Source organism: Biomphalaria glabrata, chromosome 15 (assembly GCF_947242115.1).
Source record: "Biomphalaria glabrata chromosome 15, xgBioGlab47.1, whole genome shotgun sequence".
NCBI lineage: Eukaryota > Metazoa > Mollusca > Gastropoda > Planorbidae > Biomphalaria > Biomphalaria glabrata.
In genome coordinates this window covers 30216578-30239848 of record NC_074725.1, presented here as the reverse complement: position 1 = coordinate 30239848, position 23271 = coordinate 30216578, and the positions used below count along the sequence as shown (strand labels likewise).

The 23271-nt window shown below is 35.7% G+C and overlaps 1 protein-coding gene across 1 annotated transcript in view; it reads right to left on the bottom strand.

Annotated features, from left to right (window-relative positions):
* LOC106062147 (structural maintenance of chromosomes protein 4-like) overlaps positions 1–12915 on the bottom strand; it is a 36708-nt gene extending 23793 nt beyond the window's left edge. The window contains exons 1-12 of the mRNA XM_056011983.1: positions 12849–12915; positions 10373–10473; positions 9998–10140; positions 9338–9532; positions 7697–7873; positions 7074–7238; positions 6553–6680; positions 5225–5365; positions 3915–4065; positions 3121–3264; positions 2106–2183; positions 1065–1186 (exon numbers count right to left, since the gene is read on the bottom strand). Of these exons, the coding sequence (XP_055867958.1) occupies positions 1065–1186; positions 2106–2183; positions 3121–3264; positions 3915–4065; positions 5225–5365; positions 6553–6680; positions 7074–7238; positions 7697–7873; positions 9338–9532; positions 9998–10140; positions 10373–10469 (1541 nt within the window). The 5' untranslated portion in view covers positions 10470–10473; positions 12849–12915. The remainder of the gene's footprint in view (positions 1–1064; positions 1187–2105; positions 2184–3120; positions 3265–3914; positions 4066–5224; positions 5366–6552; positions 6681–7073; positions 7239–7696; positions 7874–9337; positions 9533–9997; positions 10141–10372; positions 10474–12848) is intronic.
* Positions 12916–23271: the final 10356 nt, after the last annotated feature.

The following is a 23271-nucleotide window of genomic DNA, read 5'->3' as shown; positions in this document are numbered from 1 at the left end:
AACAGAATAATCTCTTACATAATTAAACAAACAAAAAAAAACAGAATAAGCTCTTACATAATTAAACAAACAAAAAACAGAATAGTAGAAAAAAAAAAGGATTTATCCCTAGGATGAACTGTCAATGATTGTCAATCTTTTATGTATGTATGTACATATTTACAGACTTTAAAAAAAAAAAAAAAGAACTATTAGTGAAAAACATACTGAAACATCTTGTCCAGCTGTTCTGGCTGGATTGATAGTGGATCTAAAGCCCAACATTCTCTCATAAGTTCCAAACAATTTTTGGGACAATGCAGTGAATGTGAAGCACTCAGTGTGTTGGTAGGGGTGCTAACTACTGCTAACATAGTCCAAGGTCTCCAACTAGGCTTAAAGAATATTCATGCCTAAGTTTATTATTTAAATGGCTTTTATTTGAACCAATAACATACACTTAGGATATATTATAGAATAAATATAATGGTGCAGCAAATTATGGGATGGAAATGCAGTAATTATGGGATGCAAATGCAGGAATTATAGTAGATACAGAAAATGAGATTAATGGGATTTTTTATTTGGTGGGTAAAGACAAAATTAAAATTATCTTGATTGGTGCGGTGGCTGATAGGTAAAGAGCCAGGCTTCCAAACCATCTATGGTTAAAACTTCAATTAAGACTGAGTTTTTGATTTTCTGGATTTTTTGGACACCTCTTGAGTTCACCAAACAATAAGGAATACCTGACACTAAGTTGGTTGTTGTACTAGCAACATAACCTACTCATTAAATCATCATCCAAAGAAACAGATAACATTTAAATCATTATGGATCTCTAGGCCTGAAAAGGAACTTTACCTCTTTCTGTCTGATTTCTTATCACTTGTGAGGCATTACTGATAACTTTGGTCACTAGCAAACATCTATGGCAATGAAATGTCTGGTTGCACCCAACCTTCTCCAACCAATCTTTACCCCACCCCTAAATCAAGTCTGGTACCCTATAGTATTGGTTCTCAAACTGTGGTCTACAGACCCCCTCTATATAAAAGCCATTTATAAAGTAATGATTTACTCACTGCTGACGCTTGGCCAAAGTTTCTTCCGCCTCTTTCAACGATTTCTTGATGGTCTCCATCTTTTTGGTTTCTGCATTCTGGCGGCTAGTATAGATCTCAAGCTCCGACTCTGCCACTTGTAACTGTAGTGATGGAAAATCGAATGGTACAGGCATGTTGATAAAAATTAACATCCTGTTTACAGAATCTACGAGGGCACAGCATGGCCTAAATTGTGCCGGTGTGCCAAAAAAATCCAAAATATCAAATATCAAACAGATTATATGGTGGCATCTTGGACATCCTATTGTTAACAGAATATACGAAGGATTGACGAGACAGATCTACAACAACTTAAAAGTGCAGGCATGGAGATGAAAAGCTCAAGTGAGATCTGAATCGAGGGATGTGCTGAAGCTCCAGAGGCCTCCGTGGACTGTAGTGCCACTGGGATGGATGGAACATTTACAGAGGAAACGATACCACTGAAGCCAACACTAAATAGTTTTATAATAAATAATAATAATTTATTCTATTGGCGTCAAGAGCCGCAGCTAGCAGAGATGGTACACAACAATCCACTTATAGCGAGTGGACCCAGGATCGGGAACGGGGCGCTGTGTACGCGGCACGGCCCGGTCCAGTCAATCGATATGGCCGTCTACCGCTGGGAGCCCTCAGACAGGACACAGGATGAAGAATCCCAATGTCCAGGCCTGGTTGTTAGATAAAAGCCTTTTCAACAACCAACAGGATTCACGGCGCCTTCGGCGCCATCCCCTACTGGACTTCATTGAAGGGTGCACAACAAGATCAATTCTGTGAATAAAACTTATGCCCACATGTCCAACAACATTGAATGTGCTTTACAAAAAAAAACAAGCACTTGGTTAAATAGGTCACAAATTACAACAAAGTCTTTTTTAACTACAAAAAAAAAAATGTTTATCAAGCAAATTTCAAGCAATCATGGCAAAATATCCCTATTCCCAAGTTAAAACATTATGCTAGAAAATTATATATTCTGATTCATGTTTCGACAACTATTTAAATAACAATCACCTTGGATTTTTTATCATTCAGATCTCCCTGTTGCTCCAGCAGCTTAGCTTCCTTTATATCTTTCTCTTCTTGTAATTCCTGTCAACAAATATTATAACAAATGAAGCGGCTCGGGGAAAAAAGGTTTTAGAATCTAAATGAACATCTACTCTTACTTAGAACCAGGTAAATCGAAAGCATGCTGCATGGTACCTGTGTTATGGAATGTGTGTGTGATATGGTGAGGTTAGCAATTGGTGGTGAATAATGCAACATAGGTGGCATTGTCGTCCCTCGGTCTTAGGGGAAAGGGGAAAAAAAGTTTTAAAATCTAAGTGAACATCTACTATTTTAGAACCATAGTAGGGAGTACTCTTACTTAGAACCAAGTAAATTGAAAGCATGTTGCATGGTACCTGTGTTATGGAATGTGTGTGTGATATGGTGAGGTTAGCAATTGGTGGTGAATAATGCAACATAGATGGCGTTGTTGTCCTTTGGTCTTAGGGGAGAGGACTCCAAAACATCAGAATGAAAGGTTGTGTTATTGTAGTGAGATTTTGTTAACAGATATTATTACTAAAGTCTACGACAATATTTGATCACAAATTGATTTTGTCTATATTATAAATAAAGTTCTATTTAGTTTTTGTTCACAAAATGAAGTTATTCAAATCGATATATAACGCCTACAACAGTTTAGTTGTCTATCAGCAGTTTGGTGCTACAAGTCAACGACCGGTAACAACAAGTCAGAAATTGACATACAAACCTGTACCTTGACTGACATAGGATGTGCCCATTAGCCACAACTAGACAGCTAGTTTCATGTGTGATGTCTAATATGTTTGTAGTACGCTACCACATAGATGGCAATTGCTAAGAATAGCTCAAAGGGAATGAACCCTACCAAAGCTTGTATTATCATCATGACTGTCTTTATTTTATTCAAACTATTTACAAAAAGAAAAAAAACTCTCAAAATGTTATATGTGAACTTCAACATTGAAGCATATAAATTCTTACACTCAGTTACCTTTGTTTCATCTTTCAAACTGTCCATCACAGCCTTCTCGTTCTGCTCTTCTTTCTCCTTGGCCTTCTCCAGGTTGTTCAGCTTCTTTTGGAGGTCAGCACACGCTGCTTCAGCCTGCTCTGGGACAAGTTTGTACTCCTCTACCTGAAACATGAAGGAATCACTAGAAATACATGTTTCTAACTCAGAAAGCTCTGCCCCCCCCCCTTTTCTTTTTCCATTTTATGCCCGCTTCATTGTACACTGTTAATAGTAGAACAGAGAAAAAAAAACATCTTTCAGGCCATGCACTAAAGGTCTCAGAAGTCATAGCGTTCGACACTTAACTGTTAAAAAAAAGAATCAATGAGTATTTTCAGAGCATATCTCAACCTATATTATGCAAAAGTAATGATGGTAATAGTAAATAAAGATGTTCTTGCTTGGCCCTATCTCCAGTTCCAGTAGCAGCATTTTTTTTAGCTAATACTTACCCTGGCCATCTCTACTTCCTGTGGCTACATTTGTTTAGCTAAGAGTTCCCTCACCTTGGCCACCTCTACTTCCAGTGGCTACATTTGTTTAGTTAAGACTTCCCTCACCTTGGCCACCTCTACTTCCAGTGGCTACATTTGTTTAGCTAAAACTTCCCTTACCTGACAATGTCGATTTTCAATAACTGGATTCCTATAGCTAAAAATTTCCTTACCCCATTCATCTCTACTTCCAGTGGCTACATTGTTTAGCTAAGAGTTTCCTAACCCTGTCCATCTCTACTTCCAATGAAATATTTGTTTAGCTAAGACTTCCCTTACCTTGGCCATCTCTAGCTCCAATGACTTCTCCAATTTCTTGACTTTAGTTTTATTGAGCTTGATGTCTTCACGACACTTGGCATCCATGCTTTCCATCTCGGAGAACTTCTCTTTGTTCTCTTCACAAGCCTTGACCAGCTTATCATATTCTCTAGAGTCAAATATGTGTAGGTTGAATTGAATATAGAAATTGAATAACCAGCTTATCATATGATCATATTCTCTAGAGTCAAGAATGTGTAGGTTGAATAGAATGTATAGATTGAATAACCAGCCTATCATAATCTCTAAAGTCAAGAATGTGTAGGTTGAATTGAGCACCACAGGTTTAACTAAATGTTGATGTTATGTAGGTTGAATTGAATATATAGATAGAAAGTGGGCACAGATTCAAATAAATGATAATGTCATTAAAGGATCCTATAATCTTATATATAATATAATATAACAGTCAAAGAACAAATATATGGATATAATAATTATGAGTAATTTCTTGTTAAAAGAAATATGTGGCTCTTGTGAAAAAGTTTCATTACTGCACAGATGTCCAATATCTCTGAATATAACAAGTGGACAACATAAATACATTCCATATAGAAATTTCAGTGGGTAGGGGCAATCATTTTGTCTGTTGTTTATTTTATACCTATGAAAGTCAAAGAGAATATCCTATTACATCATAAATAAATCTACAATTTTCTTGACATTTACATTTAATTCTTTACATTAACATTTGGTTATCTGACATTTTCGATAATCAGGCACTCCCCCGGTATAGTAACTAAATCAGGCACTCCCCCGGTATAGTAACTAAATCAGGCACTCCCCCGGTATAGTAACTAAATCAGGCACTCCCCCGGTATAGTAACTAAATCAGGCACTCCCCCGGTATAGTAACTAAAATCAGGCACTCCATGGGAATATTAACTAAATTAGGCACTCCCCAGGTATAGTAACTAAATCAGGCATTTCCCCGGTATAGTAACTTTATCAGGCACTCCCAGGTATAGTAACTACTATCAAGAGTAAAGTGTAAATGAATATAATGCAGTGTTTCCCAACCCCTAGAGCTCAGTGAGGCCTGAATAAGTGTTCTACAAACTACTGAAATAATTAACTAGTGGGTCAACACTCTTTAAAAAAAAAATAAGCCAAGTGTTCCGCTAAATACCCAGAATGCCCAAAGTATACCATCAAGGTAAAAGTTTGGGAAACACTGGTCTAATTAATTACACAACTATAACAATGCTGATAACCCAGAAAAAAAAATCTAATTACCCTCCCACCTCTCAAAAACAAAAAAATCTTACTTTCTGATTTTATTATATTCTTTCAACTTTGTGTTTTTATTGTCCTTGACCGCAGCAAGCTTCTCTTGAAAAGCTTTAAAAGCCTCATTGACTTTGTCAAACTCTGTCTGCGCCTTGGCTTCATTCTCAGCACACTCCATTCTGTAAAGAAAAAGAAAACCCCATTTAATTACCTGACATAAAAACTATTTTGCATAATTAGAGAAAACAAAAAGCAAGGAATCAATTGCTCATTTTGTTTTATCCTGAAACTCAGGAGGACAATTTCCAAGAGCTGGAATCACCACAAGGAATTTACTCCCTTCACATGGATATGTGACGCACTGGGGTCTAAACCAAAATGCTCAAGCTTGAAGCTTAGCAGAGACTTTTTTTCCCCAGGATTTTATAACATTCTTAAATCCATCTAGATATAATAGGCAAAGTCGGCTAGTTATCCTTCTATATGAATAGCACCGTTGTCAACCTTTGACCTCAGCTACAGGTAAAACTTTTCATCGTTACACTTGACACATGGACGGGGAGCCTCACTTCCAGGTACTCAGTATGATAGGTCTCACCAGCCACATGAGGAGGCGCAAAACCCCAATGCAAAGCCATCAGCCCCATGGATGACAAAGTAGTCATCATCGAACCATGATGGACGAACTATATATACATGATATGAAATTCAAAGCACTTTTAACTCTTTCTCTCCAAACAGACGATACCAACATTGATTCCACCAGAATGTGGTAAATAATTACGGAAAGAGTTAAGAATCTTTCAGCAAGGTTTTGAGAGGAAGTCCTAAGTATGAGAAACCATAGGAAAGAAATGAAAGTGCACCAGAAGCTACAGCAACAAAGGGAGACAATAATGACCATGACCTCTTAAGTTTAGCAGACGGCTTAGAAATTTAAAAAATATGAAACTAAATAACAAGCATTGTCTAGTCCCACAAATCAAAATGGCAAGTGGCCAGTTACAATTTAAATTCTCTCACTGTTTTGCTATGACCATGACATAGCCAGAAACTTGTCATGCTTATGAACAGCTAAAAAAATGTCCAGATCAATAAATTTTTAAAAAGTCAAGAAAAAAACATTACTTTTGAATATGTTCTGGAAGATAAATGTAGATCTAAATAAGTAAAAGAGGAGGGAAGAAAATTTACCTACAGGCATACTTGTGGATATATCAATTCAATTTGGGATTTATTTCAATACAGAACCACATCACACTCAATAAAGAAAAGAAAAATCACTGGATATAGAATCAATATATTCTGCAAAGTAAAAACTATCCAAATAGAGCCATTTAGCTACAAAACAGTACTCAATACTTACATGTACTTCTGGTAGAGTTTATTTTTTAGCAGCATCAGCTCATTCTCCAATAGGATAAACTCCATAGCCTCATTTTTAGGTCCTTCCAGATTTTCCATTTCTTTCTCCACAGCCTTGACTCTGTTCAGCTGAAACCCAAACAAGACAAAATTGTACACTATAACAAAACAAATATATATATGATTGACATTACAAGTCATGAACATAACCTATCTTTATATATGTCATCACGGTTATGTTCATGACTTAGTTACATTTGATAGTCAGCATTGAAATACACATACATATAGTAAAAAGGAAAGAACCTTGACAAGGCACATTCATTATATATGTATGATTGTATGTATGTGCGTGTGTTTCTAGAAATCCTCCAGCCTAAGTTTACTCTTGTCATTTTTCTCATTTACACACTTGGTATACTAAATATTTTTTAATTAAATTTCGTTAAAAAAACTGATCTGACTTCATTTACAAAACTATTTAATAATCTGTGTCAACATTTGAAAAATTGAGTTGCATGCCTTCTCAGAGCGTAGATCATTCAACGTCTCAACTCTCTTGCTCAGGATCTCTATCGGCTGCTTGAACCGGTTAGAACCAATGATGTCTTCCAAGAACTCAAGCATGCCATCTTCATGCTCGGTTAAAGCCTTGGGCTTCATCATTGCTATTTGTTCCACCTCTCCCTGGTAAGAAAAAAAAAAATGAGACAAATTATATTCTACATCAACTGAATCATATTTGTGTTCACCTGGTAACATGTAGTCCTGTTTTTATAGTCCAGTTGCAAGCATATCTAGAACATTAAATTTCAATTAAAGGGAAATCACTCTTTCAGTTATAAAATAAATAGTTATTTCTGATTTCTTACGGATAGTTTTAGTAACTTATGTTCACACAATTCATAATAAACTGTTAATAAAAAATTACAAAACAATAAATATATTTATATGAAATATCACAGCAAAAAGTCATAGAATCTAAAGGAACCAAGAATCTGGATTTATTACGTACTGTGCACAGAAGTTTTGAAGAATCTGATAGCATAAAGTCAAGAGCCAGCTAAAAGTGCACAGGCTTTCAGTTTGGCACCTGATTTAAGGTAATGGGTAAAATAACAAGGTAAAATATCCAATCACCCTACCTGTAAGATCAGAAATCTGTTGTGGTCCAAGTCGATTCCACTGCTCCTCAACACCTGCGCCACTTCCTTGAAGTTTGTTTTCTTGCCGTTCAGGAAGTAACACGAGCTATTGTCTCGGTAAGCCGTCCGAGACACCACGAGCTCACTATTGGGTACAACTGTATAGCCGTCACCTGCCTAGATAATAGAGATGACAATCAATTCTCTATGCTGGTCAAGACTATACAAAATTTACAGGCATGGTCAAAGCTAGGTTTTTAAATTAGCAGCATGCCATTTTCACAGCCATTGTGAATCCAATATAACTGTTTAGGGTCATTTTATTTTCTCTTTAGACTTGATTTTTTTTTTTTTAAGTAAATTAGATTACAATTTGAAAACCTTTTTTTTTAATTTATTGAAGACTAGTAAGGGAACAATAAAAAAGAAATATATTCGATGGAGCACTTAAGTATGGGTATCTGGATTGAGTCTTGGGATTTTTACTCAAGAATATAGAATGGTCCTTAGCACTCCTTAGATTTGGGGTATTGAGGCATAGTATGCCAGTGGTTATAGAAAAAATTGAGCTTTTCTCCATCTGATAGCTAAAACTTTGTTTTGTTTAAATTACTTTAATATGGCCCCTATTTCATGCTACAGCAAGCTCAGTGTGCTATGGTCCAGTCTCTTTTGTAGACGTGGAAGGAAGGGGTTTCAGGGAGAAGGTTTCCTTGCTGTGACGTAGCAAACACCTCTCAGTTTGCGCGCTGGACTGTCGTTCGGATTTATGCACGCTGGACTGTCGTTCGGATTTATCGATGGTCCCGGGTTCAGACCCTGCCTGCTCCCATCCCCCGTCATCCTGCGGAAGGTTTGGACTAGGAAGTAGATTATCTTCAACTTTGAAGGTACAAATGAAATATGTAAAACATAGAATACAAACAGCTCAAATCAAGATTCGAACTTAAGCCTTTTGATAGGTGGCCAGGCTTTTAAATGCCTCTTAGACATATCCAATAACTTAAAAAGGAAACGTTTTCTTATTGAAACATAGAGACAAATTATTGTTCTCATTCACATCTTTCACACTAAAAAGTCTATTACGTTTTTTTATTTAAGATCTGATCATGGTTTGCATTAAAGCAATTTCTGAGAGCCTACCATGATGAGAAAAATTTAACTTCATTCTTAATGACTTCAGGTGTGTTGGCCAAGTGGTAAAGAGCTTGGCTTCTGGATTAAAGAGTCTCTAGTTCAAAATCCAGTGTGAAAATTGGGATTTTCAGGGCCCCACTAAGCCCCCCTCCCCCCAACTCCAATGGGTATCTGACATACATTGGAGAAGGATGTTGATCGATGTGCAAGCATAACAGCCTAGTTAACCGTCAACCATAGAATCATATGCCTTATAAATCACAAGGACTGAATTTACTTATATACTCCTCAAGAATTATTTTACTTTGTAAATAAGGGTGATGATGTGTAACATGTCATATTTCAATAAAATACTTGAATATTTCACATGTTGTATTGTTATTCTAGTAAATTTATATGTAGTTTACTAACAAAACCTAGATTTATTTAGGCACACACATAGGCCTTAATCATCTTTTTTTTGAAGTAACGTCTGTATTTGATAAGATAAGAAGAAGAACCAACCTCATTGTCAATAATCTTCTGGAAATGTACAGCTACAGAGCAGCTGTTGATGTCTTGGTGCTTGTCGCTGTTGTGAATCAGGATGCTGATTTTTTTAGAGCGGATCTTGTTGGCACGGAACCCAAACACAAAGAGCATGGAGTCGATAACATTCGATTTACCGCTTCCGTTGGGACCAATAATGGCTGTGAAATTCTGACAAGGAAAAAAAAAACAATTTTAATTTCAATACTTATTTAAGTCATAATTATATGACATTTTTACAACCTGACTGATAACGAGCTCTTTTGCCAGCCATAAGTTTTTTTTTTATTACAACCAGAAAGAAATCCTTTGTATCCTCCCAAGTTGTAAACTACAAAGAGAACAGATAGTACAAACTTAAAAGTCTATCTAATATATAAAGTTGAATGTAAGGAGTATGTATGTATGTTCTTTATAGCAATAAAACTCTTTGACTAATTTTAACAAAATTTGGCATGAACGTTCCTTAGATAATAGCTGTGATCTTAGGATATGTAAATATAACCTACAACAAGAGAAGTTGAATAGATTTAGGCCAATGAGTATCTTGACATAGATTTTGACTATTGAAACAACATCTAGCTAGTATGTAATGTTAACAAGGGTCATATGTGTGGTGATTGTCTGAAGACTAACCTTGTTAAATGGCCCTAAGGTTTGCACTCCAGCATAAGACTTGAAATTTTCATTGACAATCTGAGTGATCATGAGACGTGGACCATTGGTTTCATAAGTGGCCACTGACATAACAGCCTCTGGAACTTCGACTGGACCATAATCTGGAGAAAAAATATTTTTTTTACAATTTTTGTAAGTTCATCATTAAAAAAATCTAGTTTAAGTTTCAGTAAAGTTTTGCTAAATACTTTAGCTAGGATAGCAAATAGTAGGTCTAAAATAATATTTTTCAAATACATTTATAGAGTTACAGATAGAAGATTCTTTAGTTTTTTTCAAATAATTTTGTGGCATTTATTCTGCACCTTTAAATATAAATTAACAATGTCTCACCTGCTGGGTTAAAGGTTAGTGGAGCACTTCTTTCTTGAACTGCCCCATTGCCTTCACCGTTAATTTCATCTACTTCCATTTCTGTTTCTGATGGCATTTTGCTTTTTAAAGAAAAAAAAATAAAACTTAAAAATCTGTTTTTTTTTAAATACAAAATGATTATTAATAAATTAGATCTAGATCTATATTAATCCAGCAATTTCTTCATTAAGTAGATCTAGATTATTAAAAGTAAAAATTATAGAGCATAGAAGCTAACAACTCTCATTAGAGAGATAAGAGTTAGAGATGAACTATCATGAACTAGATCTAGAGCTCTAGAGATTAGACCTAGAATCTAGATCTTGATCTTCTAGAATCTAGATCTTGATCTACTAGAAATATAGACCTAGATTAGATCTAGATTTACTGTAAAATAATTTAATATTGGCCTCACTAAGAGACTAAGGTAGATAGATTTAATTTTACTAGACTAGATCTTTTTATTTACTAAACTTACTTAGAAAATCTGGTTATTTACTAGAATTAACTAGAATATATATAGTAACTAGATCTAGAAAAAAAAATATCTAGACCTATTGTCTATTTATATTTTACTATAACTATAATAAAAGATCTAAATTTAATCATGTACTAGATCTATGTTTATAAATATTATGCATGTAGTCACTCACACTCATCCTTCAGAGTACTTACCACTTAGACTACAATCTACAATAGTGACAATAGTCAGTCACAATAGAGTCACGTAATAGTGCACACTAGAGACAAGATATTTTATTTTCTAAGTCAGTTTATTTTCTATGTCGCCTTTAGAAGATTAAGACATTACAATACTAGTCTAATAGATCTATTATCATCTATAGATACTAGATTCTACCCCTAGGGGCTAGATACTCCATCTCTACTAACTACTAGTCTACACTACTGTAGTTCTAGTCAATCTAGCGGACGGTCTGTACGTGTACTAGTCTAGTACTGTAGTTAGTCAGTGTATTAGTGTCTACAGTTACAGTAGTACTAGTTCTAGATTTACTAGATAATAACATTATTACTAGAGTAGATCTACATAATCTAGATTAACTACTTTAGATTCTAGATCTATTATATTTATATATTCTATACTTCTATACTACTATATAGCCTTGCCTAGTCTAGTATTGTATAATCTGTAGAGACAGAGTCTAGAGATCTAGATCTGTGAAACTGTGACAATGATCACAATGACTATGACTGACACTTTTTTTTATGACAGCCACAATCACACTACACAACACTAGATTTGACTAGATATTAGTAGATATCATCATATAGATCTAGATTAATCTAGATCTAGTATATAATATATATATAATAATAATATACAGTTGGCTACACACTACTAAGTTACTAACTAATCTAAAGACATAAAGTAAAAGTATAAAGTGATGATAATCATAAAGTTATTCACTTTTAACTTTAGTTTTAGTTTATTCTAGGGCTAGGCTAGGCTGCTTAACTTAGACTTAACTTTTAAGAATACTTTACTTAACTTGTTACTTAGATCTATTCTAGAGACAAAGACAAGAGTAATCTCAGTAATCTAGACAGTAGACTAGACATCATCTAGATTCTAGACTAGTCACTAGAGTAGAGTAGATCTAAATTGACTAAATCTAGGGCAGGGTAGTAACTTAATTAAAGTTAATTTACTTAAAATTAAGAATTCTATATAGTATAGATCTAGATCTAGGCCTAGTAGATCATTAGTAAATCTAGATCTAGATCTAATCAGACAGTGCCTGAGTAATCTAGAATTATAAGAATAGATTCAGATTCTATACTCTATACTTATTACTAGTGACTAGTCGATTGGTTAGATCTAGAACTCGCGGGCACGCTGCCCTGCCTCATCGTGGCGCCCGCATGGAAACGGCCATTTGAGGAAGTGGCTAGGCGAAATGGGTAGCAACACAGGACTCCCGTGGGGATGCCCACGGGTAGACGAGAGTCCACTCATTGCACGGGCGGGGTTGTAACAAAGTCCCCACAAACACGTCACCAATCCATGCGCTGTTCCCAAAGGGACCGTTACATAAATGGCGGATCCCGCACAGTTAGCTTGGTACATTGAAGGAAAATGGCAGAAGTCCCCAGTGCATTCCCGGCCTTCGGCCGTGTCTCTAGTCCATGTGTCGGGGGCCGAACGCATCGGTCAACAGCAATGCCTTACATAGGCATTGTCTAGGGTCTCTCCCAAACAGAACTGTGTGTTCACACCGGTTTGTTTTTTTTTTTACTGTTTGGCGTCCAAACAGGTTTTTTTTCAAACTTAGAGCTCGAAGACTCGAAGAGCCTTCGGCTCAGCTCTTACTACTCTTAGACATCAACAAGATCTAGAACTAGGTAAACTAAGATCAAGATCTAATCTATATCTTATCTAGTAATCTAAATCCAATAATATGTAACCCAATAATAATACAATACGGTTCAATACCTTGTAGAAAAGGTTGTAAAAATGTTTGTTTTTATTTTTATAACTTGGGTTCGTCGAAATTCGCGCTCTCCTCAAATCATTAAAAAGTTTAACTTATTTCGTTAAGGAACGAACGTAAATCACAGACCTATATATATATATATCTTATCTTTTCTTATATGATACAGACGTTACTTAAAAAAAAAAGAAGATGATTACGTCCTACGCGTCATGCATTTAGTCATACATATTAACCAATGACCTAAATTCTGCCAAGTCACTGGTTTTCCTGGCTAGCTCAGGCAACCCATTCCATACTCTAATAGCGCTAGGAAAGAATGAGCATTTGTACAAATTTGAGTTATAGATTTTAACCATATCTCTATGCGTGGAAGCTGTATTCTTCGTATCAAGTCTCCTTAAATTTACCGCTAGTTGTAGCCTATAATAAGTTGTCCATATACTTTTAAACACGTTTTATCAATCATAGAGCGACAATTTAATATAGGACAAGACCTGAGTTGTTATTACTTGGGTCCTTTTCAGCCATCGCTACAATGATAATATTGTACAGCGAGGATCTTGATCTCCAGGCTGATTTGCCCGGATAGACCATAGATTTTTGGGGAGATGGCTCGAATCCTGCTTTCTTTATCCGACAAGAAACATTTTGATATGCATCTTCATTGAGTACGATAATAGGAAAACGTTTCGTTTTGTTGAAGTTCTATAAGATCAATGTTAACGGGGGGTACAATAATAGATGCAATGGGTTCTAGCCAATACGCATAACTTTGGTTAATCCAAAAGATAAATGTTAAAATTATACTCCTTACATTCATTCACTTAATATTGTGTTATCCCCCTTTAGGATAGAATAGTTGTGCACATACATATGGGAGCCAAGGCAGCTGAATAAATAATCTTGTTTACATTATTAAACTGTTTGTTGTTTCAATTCAAGTGTTTATTATAACAGACCGAGATTTGAGGCCGATTTGATTGCTTCGCTATCGATTCGATTTTTCGTTAGCTGTTATATAGTCTACAGTTCATTGTATTCCCGTGTAATGCTATATCGTCTGCAAAATCTAGGTCCGTCTTTCGGTCTGGTTCACGCCAAAGGATACCGAATGCAGCCCAATTCAAGTTTTTTTTTTTTCCTAACGATGGCTAGCAGAAAGAAGAAAAAAAAGAAGAATAAGATAAACCTTTAAATTGTCCCACACCCGTCTTTTAATTATGTTATCTTATAAAATACAGACGTTACTTTAAAAAAAAATAGATGATGATTACGTCTTATGCGTGTCCCTAGGTCAATCTAGTCATACATGCTAATCATTAATCAATGACTTAAACTGGTTTTCCTGGCTGACTCGGGACACCCACTATCCAGGCTCTCGCAAACAATGCACAACACGACACAGCCAATTAAAAAAACTTGACAACTCAGGAATACAAATAACGTACTCTAATATCTCAATATTGAAGAAATCCGTATCCACCGTCTCTTCTGACACAACAGCTAGATTCGCTGGATGCCATATTTTTCGGTGTTTAAAAATATTTAACAAGAAAAACATTTTTTTAAATACTTAAAAAAAAAAAAAGCTTATACGAAGTGTACTTGTATCAATAATTAGGATCAGTTATCTAATTAAATTTGTAATAGATCTAGACCAGGGGTCGGCAACCTTTTGAGTTGGAAGAGCCAAAAATTACAATTTACTAAATTTCAGTTTTTAAAGAGCCACAAAGTTTTTTCTTGCCAAATTCAATGGAGCGATGGCTTTGGTTTTAGAAAGTTTGGATACATTTGGCTCATAACTTGTTGTTTTTAGTTTTAAACACGACTCTAAATTTTCAATTGTTAGTTGGCTATTTATGCAAGAGAACGCTTGCTCGCATGAATATGTCGATCCGAAAATAGTTAGAACTCCAATTGACAACCTTTTCACTTCACTGTAGCAATCTGGAAGACAATCCCATGCGTCGAATATAAGTGCCTCATCTCGCGGCAATTCTTTGAAACCTGTCCACTTTTGTTGCGTTACGTACAAACATTTCTGGACCTCCAACTCTTCCAACTTGCTTTTCAAATCTGTAAATTATCCACTCCAGAAAGCTCCAGTATCAATTCCAAACGGCTCAATATGGATTTCGTTACTATTTGTGTTGAGGGTATTTACTATGAATGCTAGAATGGTTTTGATGGTTTTGAAATGCTAAAATCTCTCAACAAATTCATCTGTAATTTTTTTAAATAACTGTGATAAAGTAATTCCTGTCAACAGTTGCATTGGTTTTATCGCGATATTGCTTTAGAAAGTGAAAATGAAGTCATTTATCGCTCTGATTAAGTAAAGTAAAGTTCCCCTTTCAGACCTTGCGATCTTTAGGGCAGATGGTGTAGAGGTCATCTCTTTCTGTGAACCACGGTTAACGAGGGTGTCAGCACAACAACCAACCACATTTACTTTCCCAACTAATGCCAGATAATTATTAAAGCTGGGTGGATTTAGAAGCGCTAAAAAATATCCAGAGATTAAAAATCAATATCTTCACCACGATTCTAACTCGGGACCCCGGTTTGGAAGAGAAGCTCTTTACTGCTCAGCCACAGCTCTTATCTTTTATTAAAACATCGGCTGGGCTTTCATTTTCTTGTAGTTTTAGATTCATCCCATTTACTTTTCCCGATATATCCATCATAAAGTAACATTTTTTCATCCATTTGTCGTTCTCTAATTCAGAGTGATTAATACCATCCTTATTTAGGAATGTATATATTTCATTCAAGCACAAAGCTCCAAGTTTCAACAGCGTACCTGTAGTAAGCCATCGCACTTTATTGGGAAGAAGAAGGTTGGAATATTGGGTCTCCATTTCGTTTAAGAATTCTTTAAACTGACGATGGTAGAGTGCTTTTAACAAGCACTTCTTGCTGGAGAATGCAGATTCTCTTTTATTTTTTCCTTTTATACTTCTGGCTCCATCAGTTGCTATTGAAACGAGTTTATTTAAATCAATCTTATTATCTTTAAGGTATTTTTGCACGGCATTCTCTAAACTATTTCCTCTAGTTTGTCACGAGAGCGCTAGCAATCCCTGGGAAGACATATACCTGACAGAAAACCAACTTGTGCCATGTCTTTTATGTCGCAAGACTTATCTATATCATCGATAAGGTAGAAAAATGTTGAGTTCTATTTTACTTTTGAAGACATGGGGAGGTGAGCGGTGAAAAGCAAGTACCAGTGGCTGAGAGATTGAATCGGTGCCTAATCTTAGTTAATAGATTCAATTTATTTTCGATAAAATAAATAATGTTTGAGTATGGAACTAAAGAGCCGCAGCTTAACATCCAAAGAGCCGCATGTGGCTCGCGAGCCGCAGGTTGCCGACCCCTGATCTAGACCAACAACAATAAATCTGTGCGATTAATAATATTTTTACCAATTAGTTTTTTTGAGCGCTATTTCATGCTACTAGCTTTCTCAATATGCTATGATCCTATCACGTGTCTAGACCAGTTGGGAAAATGGGGGGGGGGGGGAGAGAAATAGATATCTTGGTGGATTTTAACGTAATTGGTTTTCAAAAGCACTTACAAAAAAAAAGGGGGGGGGGATGATCTGAACCCAAACTCGTGGCTCATGCATGCCTCCTCGTGCTAACCACTCTGCTAGTGATGTACTTATGGCTAGAGAAGATTGTACAGTTATATATTGTTTGTTTCGATTTAGACGGCGACCTACAAAGGCGACTAACTCAGCTTATAAACCACTTCAGTCAAGTACAATTTCTTTCCCTTGTTCGAGATAACAAACAAACTAATTAATTACCAATAGTTAATTAACTAATTGTTTTTGTGTTGTAAGGTAAAAGAGATAATTGTGAAAATGTTCAGCTTGATCCGATATTGGGTGTCAGAGAAATATCGTGAAAAAAAAAACATTTAGGCCTACCTAGGCTTAGTGGCTGAGTGGTTAAGCGTTTAGCTTCCTAGCCTGGGGTCTAGGGTGAATCTCGGTGAAGACTGGATTTTAAATGTTGGGATTTTCAAGGCGCCCCTGAGTCCACCCAACTCTAATAGGTACCTGATCGAGTTTAGTTGGGGAAAGTAAAGGCGGTTGGTCGTTGTGCTGTCCACATGACAACCTGCTCTGTAACCGTTGGCCAAAGAAACAGATGAACTTAACATCACCTGCCCAATAGGTCGCAAGGTCTGAAAGGGTTACTTTTACTCATACCTTTTACCTAACAGACAATCTATAGGCTACGTGGTTATAAATCTTTGGACACAAATTAATTTTAATGTACTGTTTGATAAGTATCAGTCATTTCAATTTAAAATAAAACAAATCATCTCGATATCCTTTATTAATTATTATCTGATTTCAAAACGTATCGGAGAGTTTCGCGATAAATTAAATAATTTCATGAACGCTAAAAATTATTTCAGTGTTTCCAACTAAATAAATAAGAATAGAGACATAGACCTAATTTTTAAAATATCTCAATCTCTGGGAGTTAATCTTCGCTATAGTTAGTTCCACTTAAAAAAAAAAGTTTGAAGTAAAAGAGTTAAAGTCTAATGCTCTCTTCTTATTGAAATTATTTTGTGCTACAGTCGTAAGAGCTTAGGAAATTGGAGTCTGTAGTGCTAACAATGTTCACAAAACCTTTCATATAGGCCATGGACCTTTAAAAAATCCAACGTAGCAGTTTATCAACACTTTTTTTTTTACACCGGATACACGAAATGCTTGCTATTTATAGTTTTTTTCCGCCATGTATGAAAATCCCCAATAGTCTTATCTTATGTAATACAGACGTTTCTTCAAAAAAAGAAGATGATTACGTCCTACGCGTCATGCATTCAGTCATGCATATTAACCAATGACTTAAATTCTGCCAAGTCACTGGTTTTCCTGGCTAGCTCAGGCGACCCATTCCATGCTCTAATAGCACTAGGGTAGAAGGAGTATTTGTACAAATTTGTCCTAGCATATGGGACGAGGAATGTGCCTTTATCTTTGTGTCTGAGTATTTTATTATTATTTTTTTTGTTTTTGAAGATTATGGTTCAGTGTTTTATGTATAATTGCAACTTTTCTTTAAGTCTTCTACCCTGAAGGCTTTCTAAATTTAGTGATTTAACTAAAGGTGTAACTCTAGTCAAATGTGATTGTCGGTTCCACGACAATTCGTTCACTGACATTTCGTTCACCGACAAATCGTTCACGACTTTTCGTTCACGCGACTATTCGTTCACCAGACATTTCGTTCACCAGACAATTCGTTCACGCGACATATCGCTCACGGACTATTCGCTCACAGACAACTTGTTCACCGACAACTTGTTCACCGACAGTTGGTTCACGACAAATCGTTCACGCGACAAATCGTTCACGCGACTATTCGTTCACGGCACGGACAAATCGTTCACTGGATAGTAACATAGCGTTAATTTTATATATTTTCGTTGCGTGTTTAATTTATTTAGCCTACATTAAAACTTTTGTAGCTATTATTTCCAAATGCAAAAAATTTCTAGAGATCAGGTCTAATCCGAGTTTATTAAATTTCGTTGTTGTTGTTGTTGTTAATATTTTGTTAATGAGGACAGTATGTGATAAAAATTATACTTAAAATAAAAAAAATAAAAGAGATCTTACAAGCTAGCTAAAAAATGCCCTCACTTTACTATAGGTAACATTTTTACTTTCACCTTTAATATACCTTTACACCCCCCTCTTTTTTTTTCATCTACCTGGAATCTACCCATTCATCTGGATACTCTAGTTAACACCTAGTGGAGTGCTAGACAGACTAGCTCCTCTGGAAGTAATAAAACTTTATTGGACATTGCCTATACACATGTTCAATCTGTTAACATTGAAAATATCTACTAGACACTATAGTATAGTACTTTCCATCAAGTTTAAAAGAAGTTTTATTTTATTTTTATTTTAGTTAACTTGTTTCTATATGTGACCACCCATTGGTAGACTAATTTGATTGCTTGGACTTCAATAACAATTTTATTGAAACAATTTTATTTTGTTGTATTGCGATAAATTTATAATTTTTTGATAGGGAACCAAAATATTTCCTAGTGCTGTATATGTAATTAGTTGTTTTTTTTTCTGAGATGTCTTAATTGATAAGTATTAACCTTAGATCTGTATCTAGTACGTGACGTTCAGAGTTGAACAGTGAAACCATATATTGTACCAAATCTAGTACCATTGTTAAAAAGCTAAATTATCTCTCTGAGCTAGTCAGGAAAACCAGCGACTTGGCAGAATGCATTACGCGTAGGACGTAATCATCTTCTTTTTGAAGAAACGTCTGTATTATATAAGATAAGATTTGTTTTTGTTATAAAGATATCAATAAAATGGGTATGTTAATTAAACATCTGGACCGCTATTAAGAAGATAAGGAAATATGGGTAGGTCGAACAAGACTACATGATGGACATGAGTGTCAAAGAAGGCCTACAAGTTGAAAGTAAAAATGTTACCTAGAGTAAAGTGAGGTCCCATTTAAATGTTTCAGCTTGCTTGTAAGATCTCTTTTTTCTTTTCAGTATAATTTTTTATCACATACTGTCCTCGTTAACAAAATATTAACAACAAACAAACGATCTCTAGCAATTTTTTGTTTTTGGAAATATCCAGTGAACGATTTGTCTGTGAACAATTTGTCTGTGAACGAATTGATAGTGAACGATTTGTCGCGTGAACGATTTGTCGTGAACCAACTGTCGGTGAACAAGTTGTCGGTGAACAAGTTGTCTGTGAGCGAATAGTCCGTGAGCGAATAGTCGCGTGAACGAAATGTCTGGTGAACGAAATGTCTGGTGAACGAATAGTCGCGTGAACGAAAAGTCGTGAACGATTTGTCGGTGAACGAAATGTCAGTGAACGAATTGTCGTGTCCCCGTGATTGTCTACCTACTTTTATAACAGGCTTACTAGGAAATTTTTCTCCCCTAAATTTCGAAAACCGTAATTAGATATTTCAAGACTTCTTTTGGTTTTACATGGTGCCTGGTGCACACATTTATATCCAATAAGGTTTCTATATGTAAGAAACTGTTCAACAGGTACAGGCGCACTGAAAGTCGGGTCAGGTCAGGCAGGGCCGGTCCTAACAATTGCGGGGCCCTATGCGAAACTGATTGCGCGGGGCCTAGTCTGGGTGGGAATAAGGATTATAAGTGAAAATTAAGATGTTGTATTAGAAAATAAATTCGACTTTGAATTTTATTCATTTTTTACTAAGTGTAAAATTGCGATCAAATAAGCTTTGCTATACGAACCTTGCAACCTATGGCATATTTATATGCCAGTGACTATATAAGTAAATCTTCGAGTCCATAGGAAATGAGAAATGTGCTCATCTTCGACCACGAAGGAGGAGCTATATAAGCAAATAAAGTATTGGAACTTCCGATTAAGGTGAAAATTTGCCCGATTATTACATTTTATAATTGAAAGCTGACAATACTTTTATTTCTCTTATCGCGCGTTTTCCGCAATGAATGACACTCTCAAATGAAAATTGTGTCTATTTTGAGGAGATTTTTATGAGATTTAATAAATTCATGAGATTTCCTGGAAGTTTTAGTATATATTTTGCAATTTAATAATTACAACTAGAATTAGCGCGGGGCCTATGAAAGCGCGGGGCCCACTGCGACTGCTTAGGTTGCAGTGGCCTAAGAATGGCCCTGAGGTCAGGTGAGTCAAGGCCGCCTTCAATCACAAGGTCATGGGAGAGGTCATGAAGGTCATGGGTGAGAAAATATCGGAATGACCGGTCGTGTGGTATGAGCTCTGGACCGTCGTTTCTATGGTTTCGGATTCGAACCATGCTCGGCGCCATCTCCTGGCGTCCTTAGGGAGGTTTGGGTTAGGATGATGTAATCTTTAATTCTGAAGGAACATCCGAAACACTCACTGACATAGTACAATCTTAAATAAATGCATACAAGAAATGACGGAGGGCTTAGATAGGCACCCAAAATTGGCCTACGCATAAACTTGGATAAGACTAAAATTGTGCATAAACTTAGATAAGACTAAAATTGTGCACAAACTTGGATAAGACTAAAATTGTGCATAAACTTGGATAAGACTAAAATTGTGCCAGTGGGATATAAGGTAAAGGGTGCCCCCGTCAGACTTGGCTAGTCAGAGCTTGAAAAGTTGTAGCCTACAAGTTCACTTACCTAGTCAACATCATAACAAACGTTGGGGGATGCCTACCATGAGTTAGCTATAATTTAAAAAAAAAACAGAAATGGAAAAGTGGTTTAAATAGAGTGCTGAGACAAGTCTCAAAAAGCCCGTGGAATCTGGAAGCGCATGAGGCGCCCTGACCGCACCTCCCCGTGGTGGAGGCTGTCCAGGCCTGGGCAAGCTATAATTATAACACTGTGCAGGACAGGCCATTGTCCTGTTGGGTCATATTTCTCACAGCTATGGCCAAATTTCGATTCACGGTGCCCCCGCTGCGGGGAAGAAGAGGAAACCGTGCCTCACATTCTGTTTGACTGTGGCTCAACAGATATGGTTAAATCGAATTTTATGAAGCCAGTTATATAGATCGGGTCTCAAATAAGAAAAATCCTAAGCCGAACTGGGAGTCGACCACTTTGTGAGGTTGTGGCAGAGAGTCACATGAGTTTTGCGGGACAAGTTCTCCGACAAAATGAACTACGCTTACCTACAGTTGCGATGACATGGAGGCCAATACGAGGAAAGTGCAAACACGGACGTCCTCGTATAACTAGGTGCCACACTTTCATGGAGGACCTCAGAGCAGCGGACACTAGGACCAGGTGGGATGGTGGTAAATGTATGTACATATATACATTACATCAACTTCCCTCCCCTCCACACACACACTGACTTCATGCCCGATTTTGAAATCCACCTATTGCAACGAGACAACAGATCGAGGCAACACAAAATCAATAGCGAACATAGCGGTGTTGGATAATATATTTTCTTATCTAATGAAATATAGACGTTACTTAAAAAAAAAAGAAGATGATTACGTCATACGCGTGTTCCTTTGTCAATCTAGTCATGCATGTTAATTAATGACTTAAATTCTGCCAAGTCATCGGTTTTCCTGGCTGACGCAGGCAACCCATTCGATCCATGCTCTATTGATTTTATTTTATTGGGAATAAAATGATTCTTTTCATTATTATTATTACAAAACCTATGGGGAGTTGGAAGAAACTTTTTCGCTTGCTGGACTTGGCCCGAGGACCATAGTTTGTTTATTACTGATTGTAGGTGGAGATTCGAGGTTGGAAAGATCTCGAGAAGACTTGTCCATGGCATGCTTTCATGTTCATATCTTAACTGAAAAAAAAAACGATCTAGATCTAAATTCTAAAAGTTTAGACTTAAATAATATAGATCTAGATCAAAATATAAAACATCAACATAGAATCTAGATATTAAGACTTAATATTATTAAGTAAAGAACTAGACCTACAATAGTTTATATATAGATCTAAATCTATATTAATAAATTCCTTTCTTATTGTTGTGGGTACACATTTTTAATAACCCTAACACCGGAAATAGCAATACAAGTATATCAACTAGATTTTCTAGATGTTTAGCCTCTATCTTGACTCTAGTTAGTGTAGTAAGTGTAGTGATGTATAGATAGATCTAGAATAGAATTGGTTTGTGCTGTTACTTTACTCTAGACTTGAGTCTAGACTAAATTTAACTCCTAGTCTATTTTGTAAACAGGTTTAATGTTCTAAATAGATCCAGATAATCAGATCTATTATTATTCTATTCTATAGTATAGACAACCGTAACAACTTAAAAATTATTTATTTTATTTATTTATTATTAATATTTTTAAATATTATTAAATTATTATTTCATAAAAAAGGATTATATTATATTAATTATAATTATGATTTATAATGATTATTATTTGAAGTGAAGTTCAACAGTCTTGAACAGTCACTTACAGTGTCTACACTGTGTGTGTTCAACTGTGTTGTCAATTGTCAAGTGTTGTAACTTGTGTAGATCATGACATGTCTGACATGTACTCTACTAGTAACTCTAGAATCTAGATCTAGTACTTTTTAGTCATTATGAATATGATTATCATTAGACTTAGATCTAGAACTTAATTAGTGTGACTCAGTCACAGTGTATTACTTAACTTAAGACTAACTTTTAAGTGATTATGATTAAAACAGCTGAGTAATTACTATCTAGGAGAATCAATTAGACTTAAACTTAAATAGATCTATATATCTAGTTGTAAGTGTGTTAATAAACATTTTAGAATTTCACCCAACAGTCAACTCAATCTAGAATAAAAAAAAAAATCTAAAATTCTAATTGTAACTTGTTAGTCTTGTTATTAATGTTATAAATTC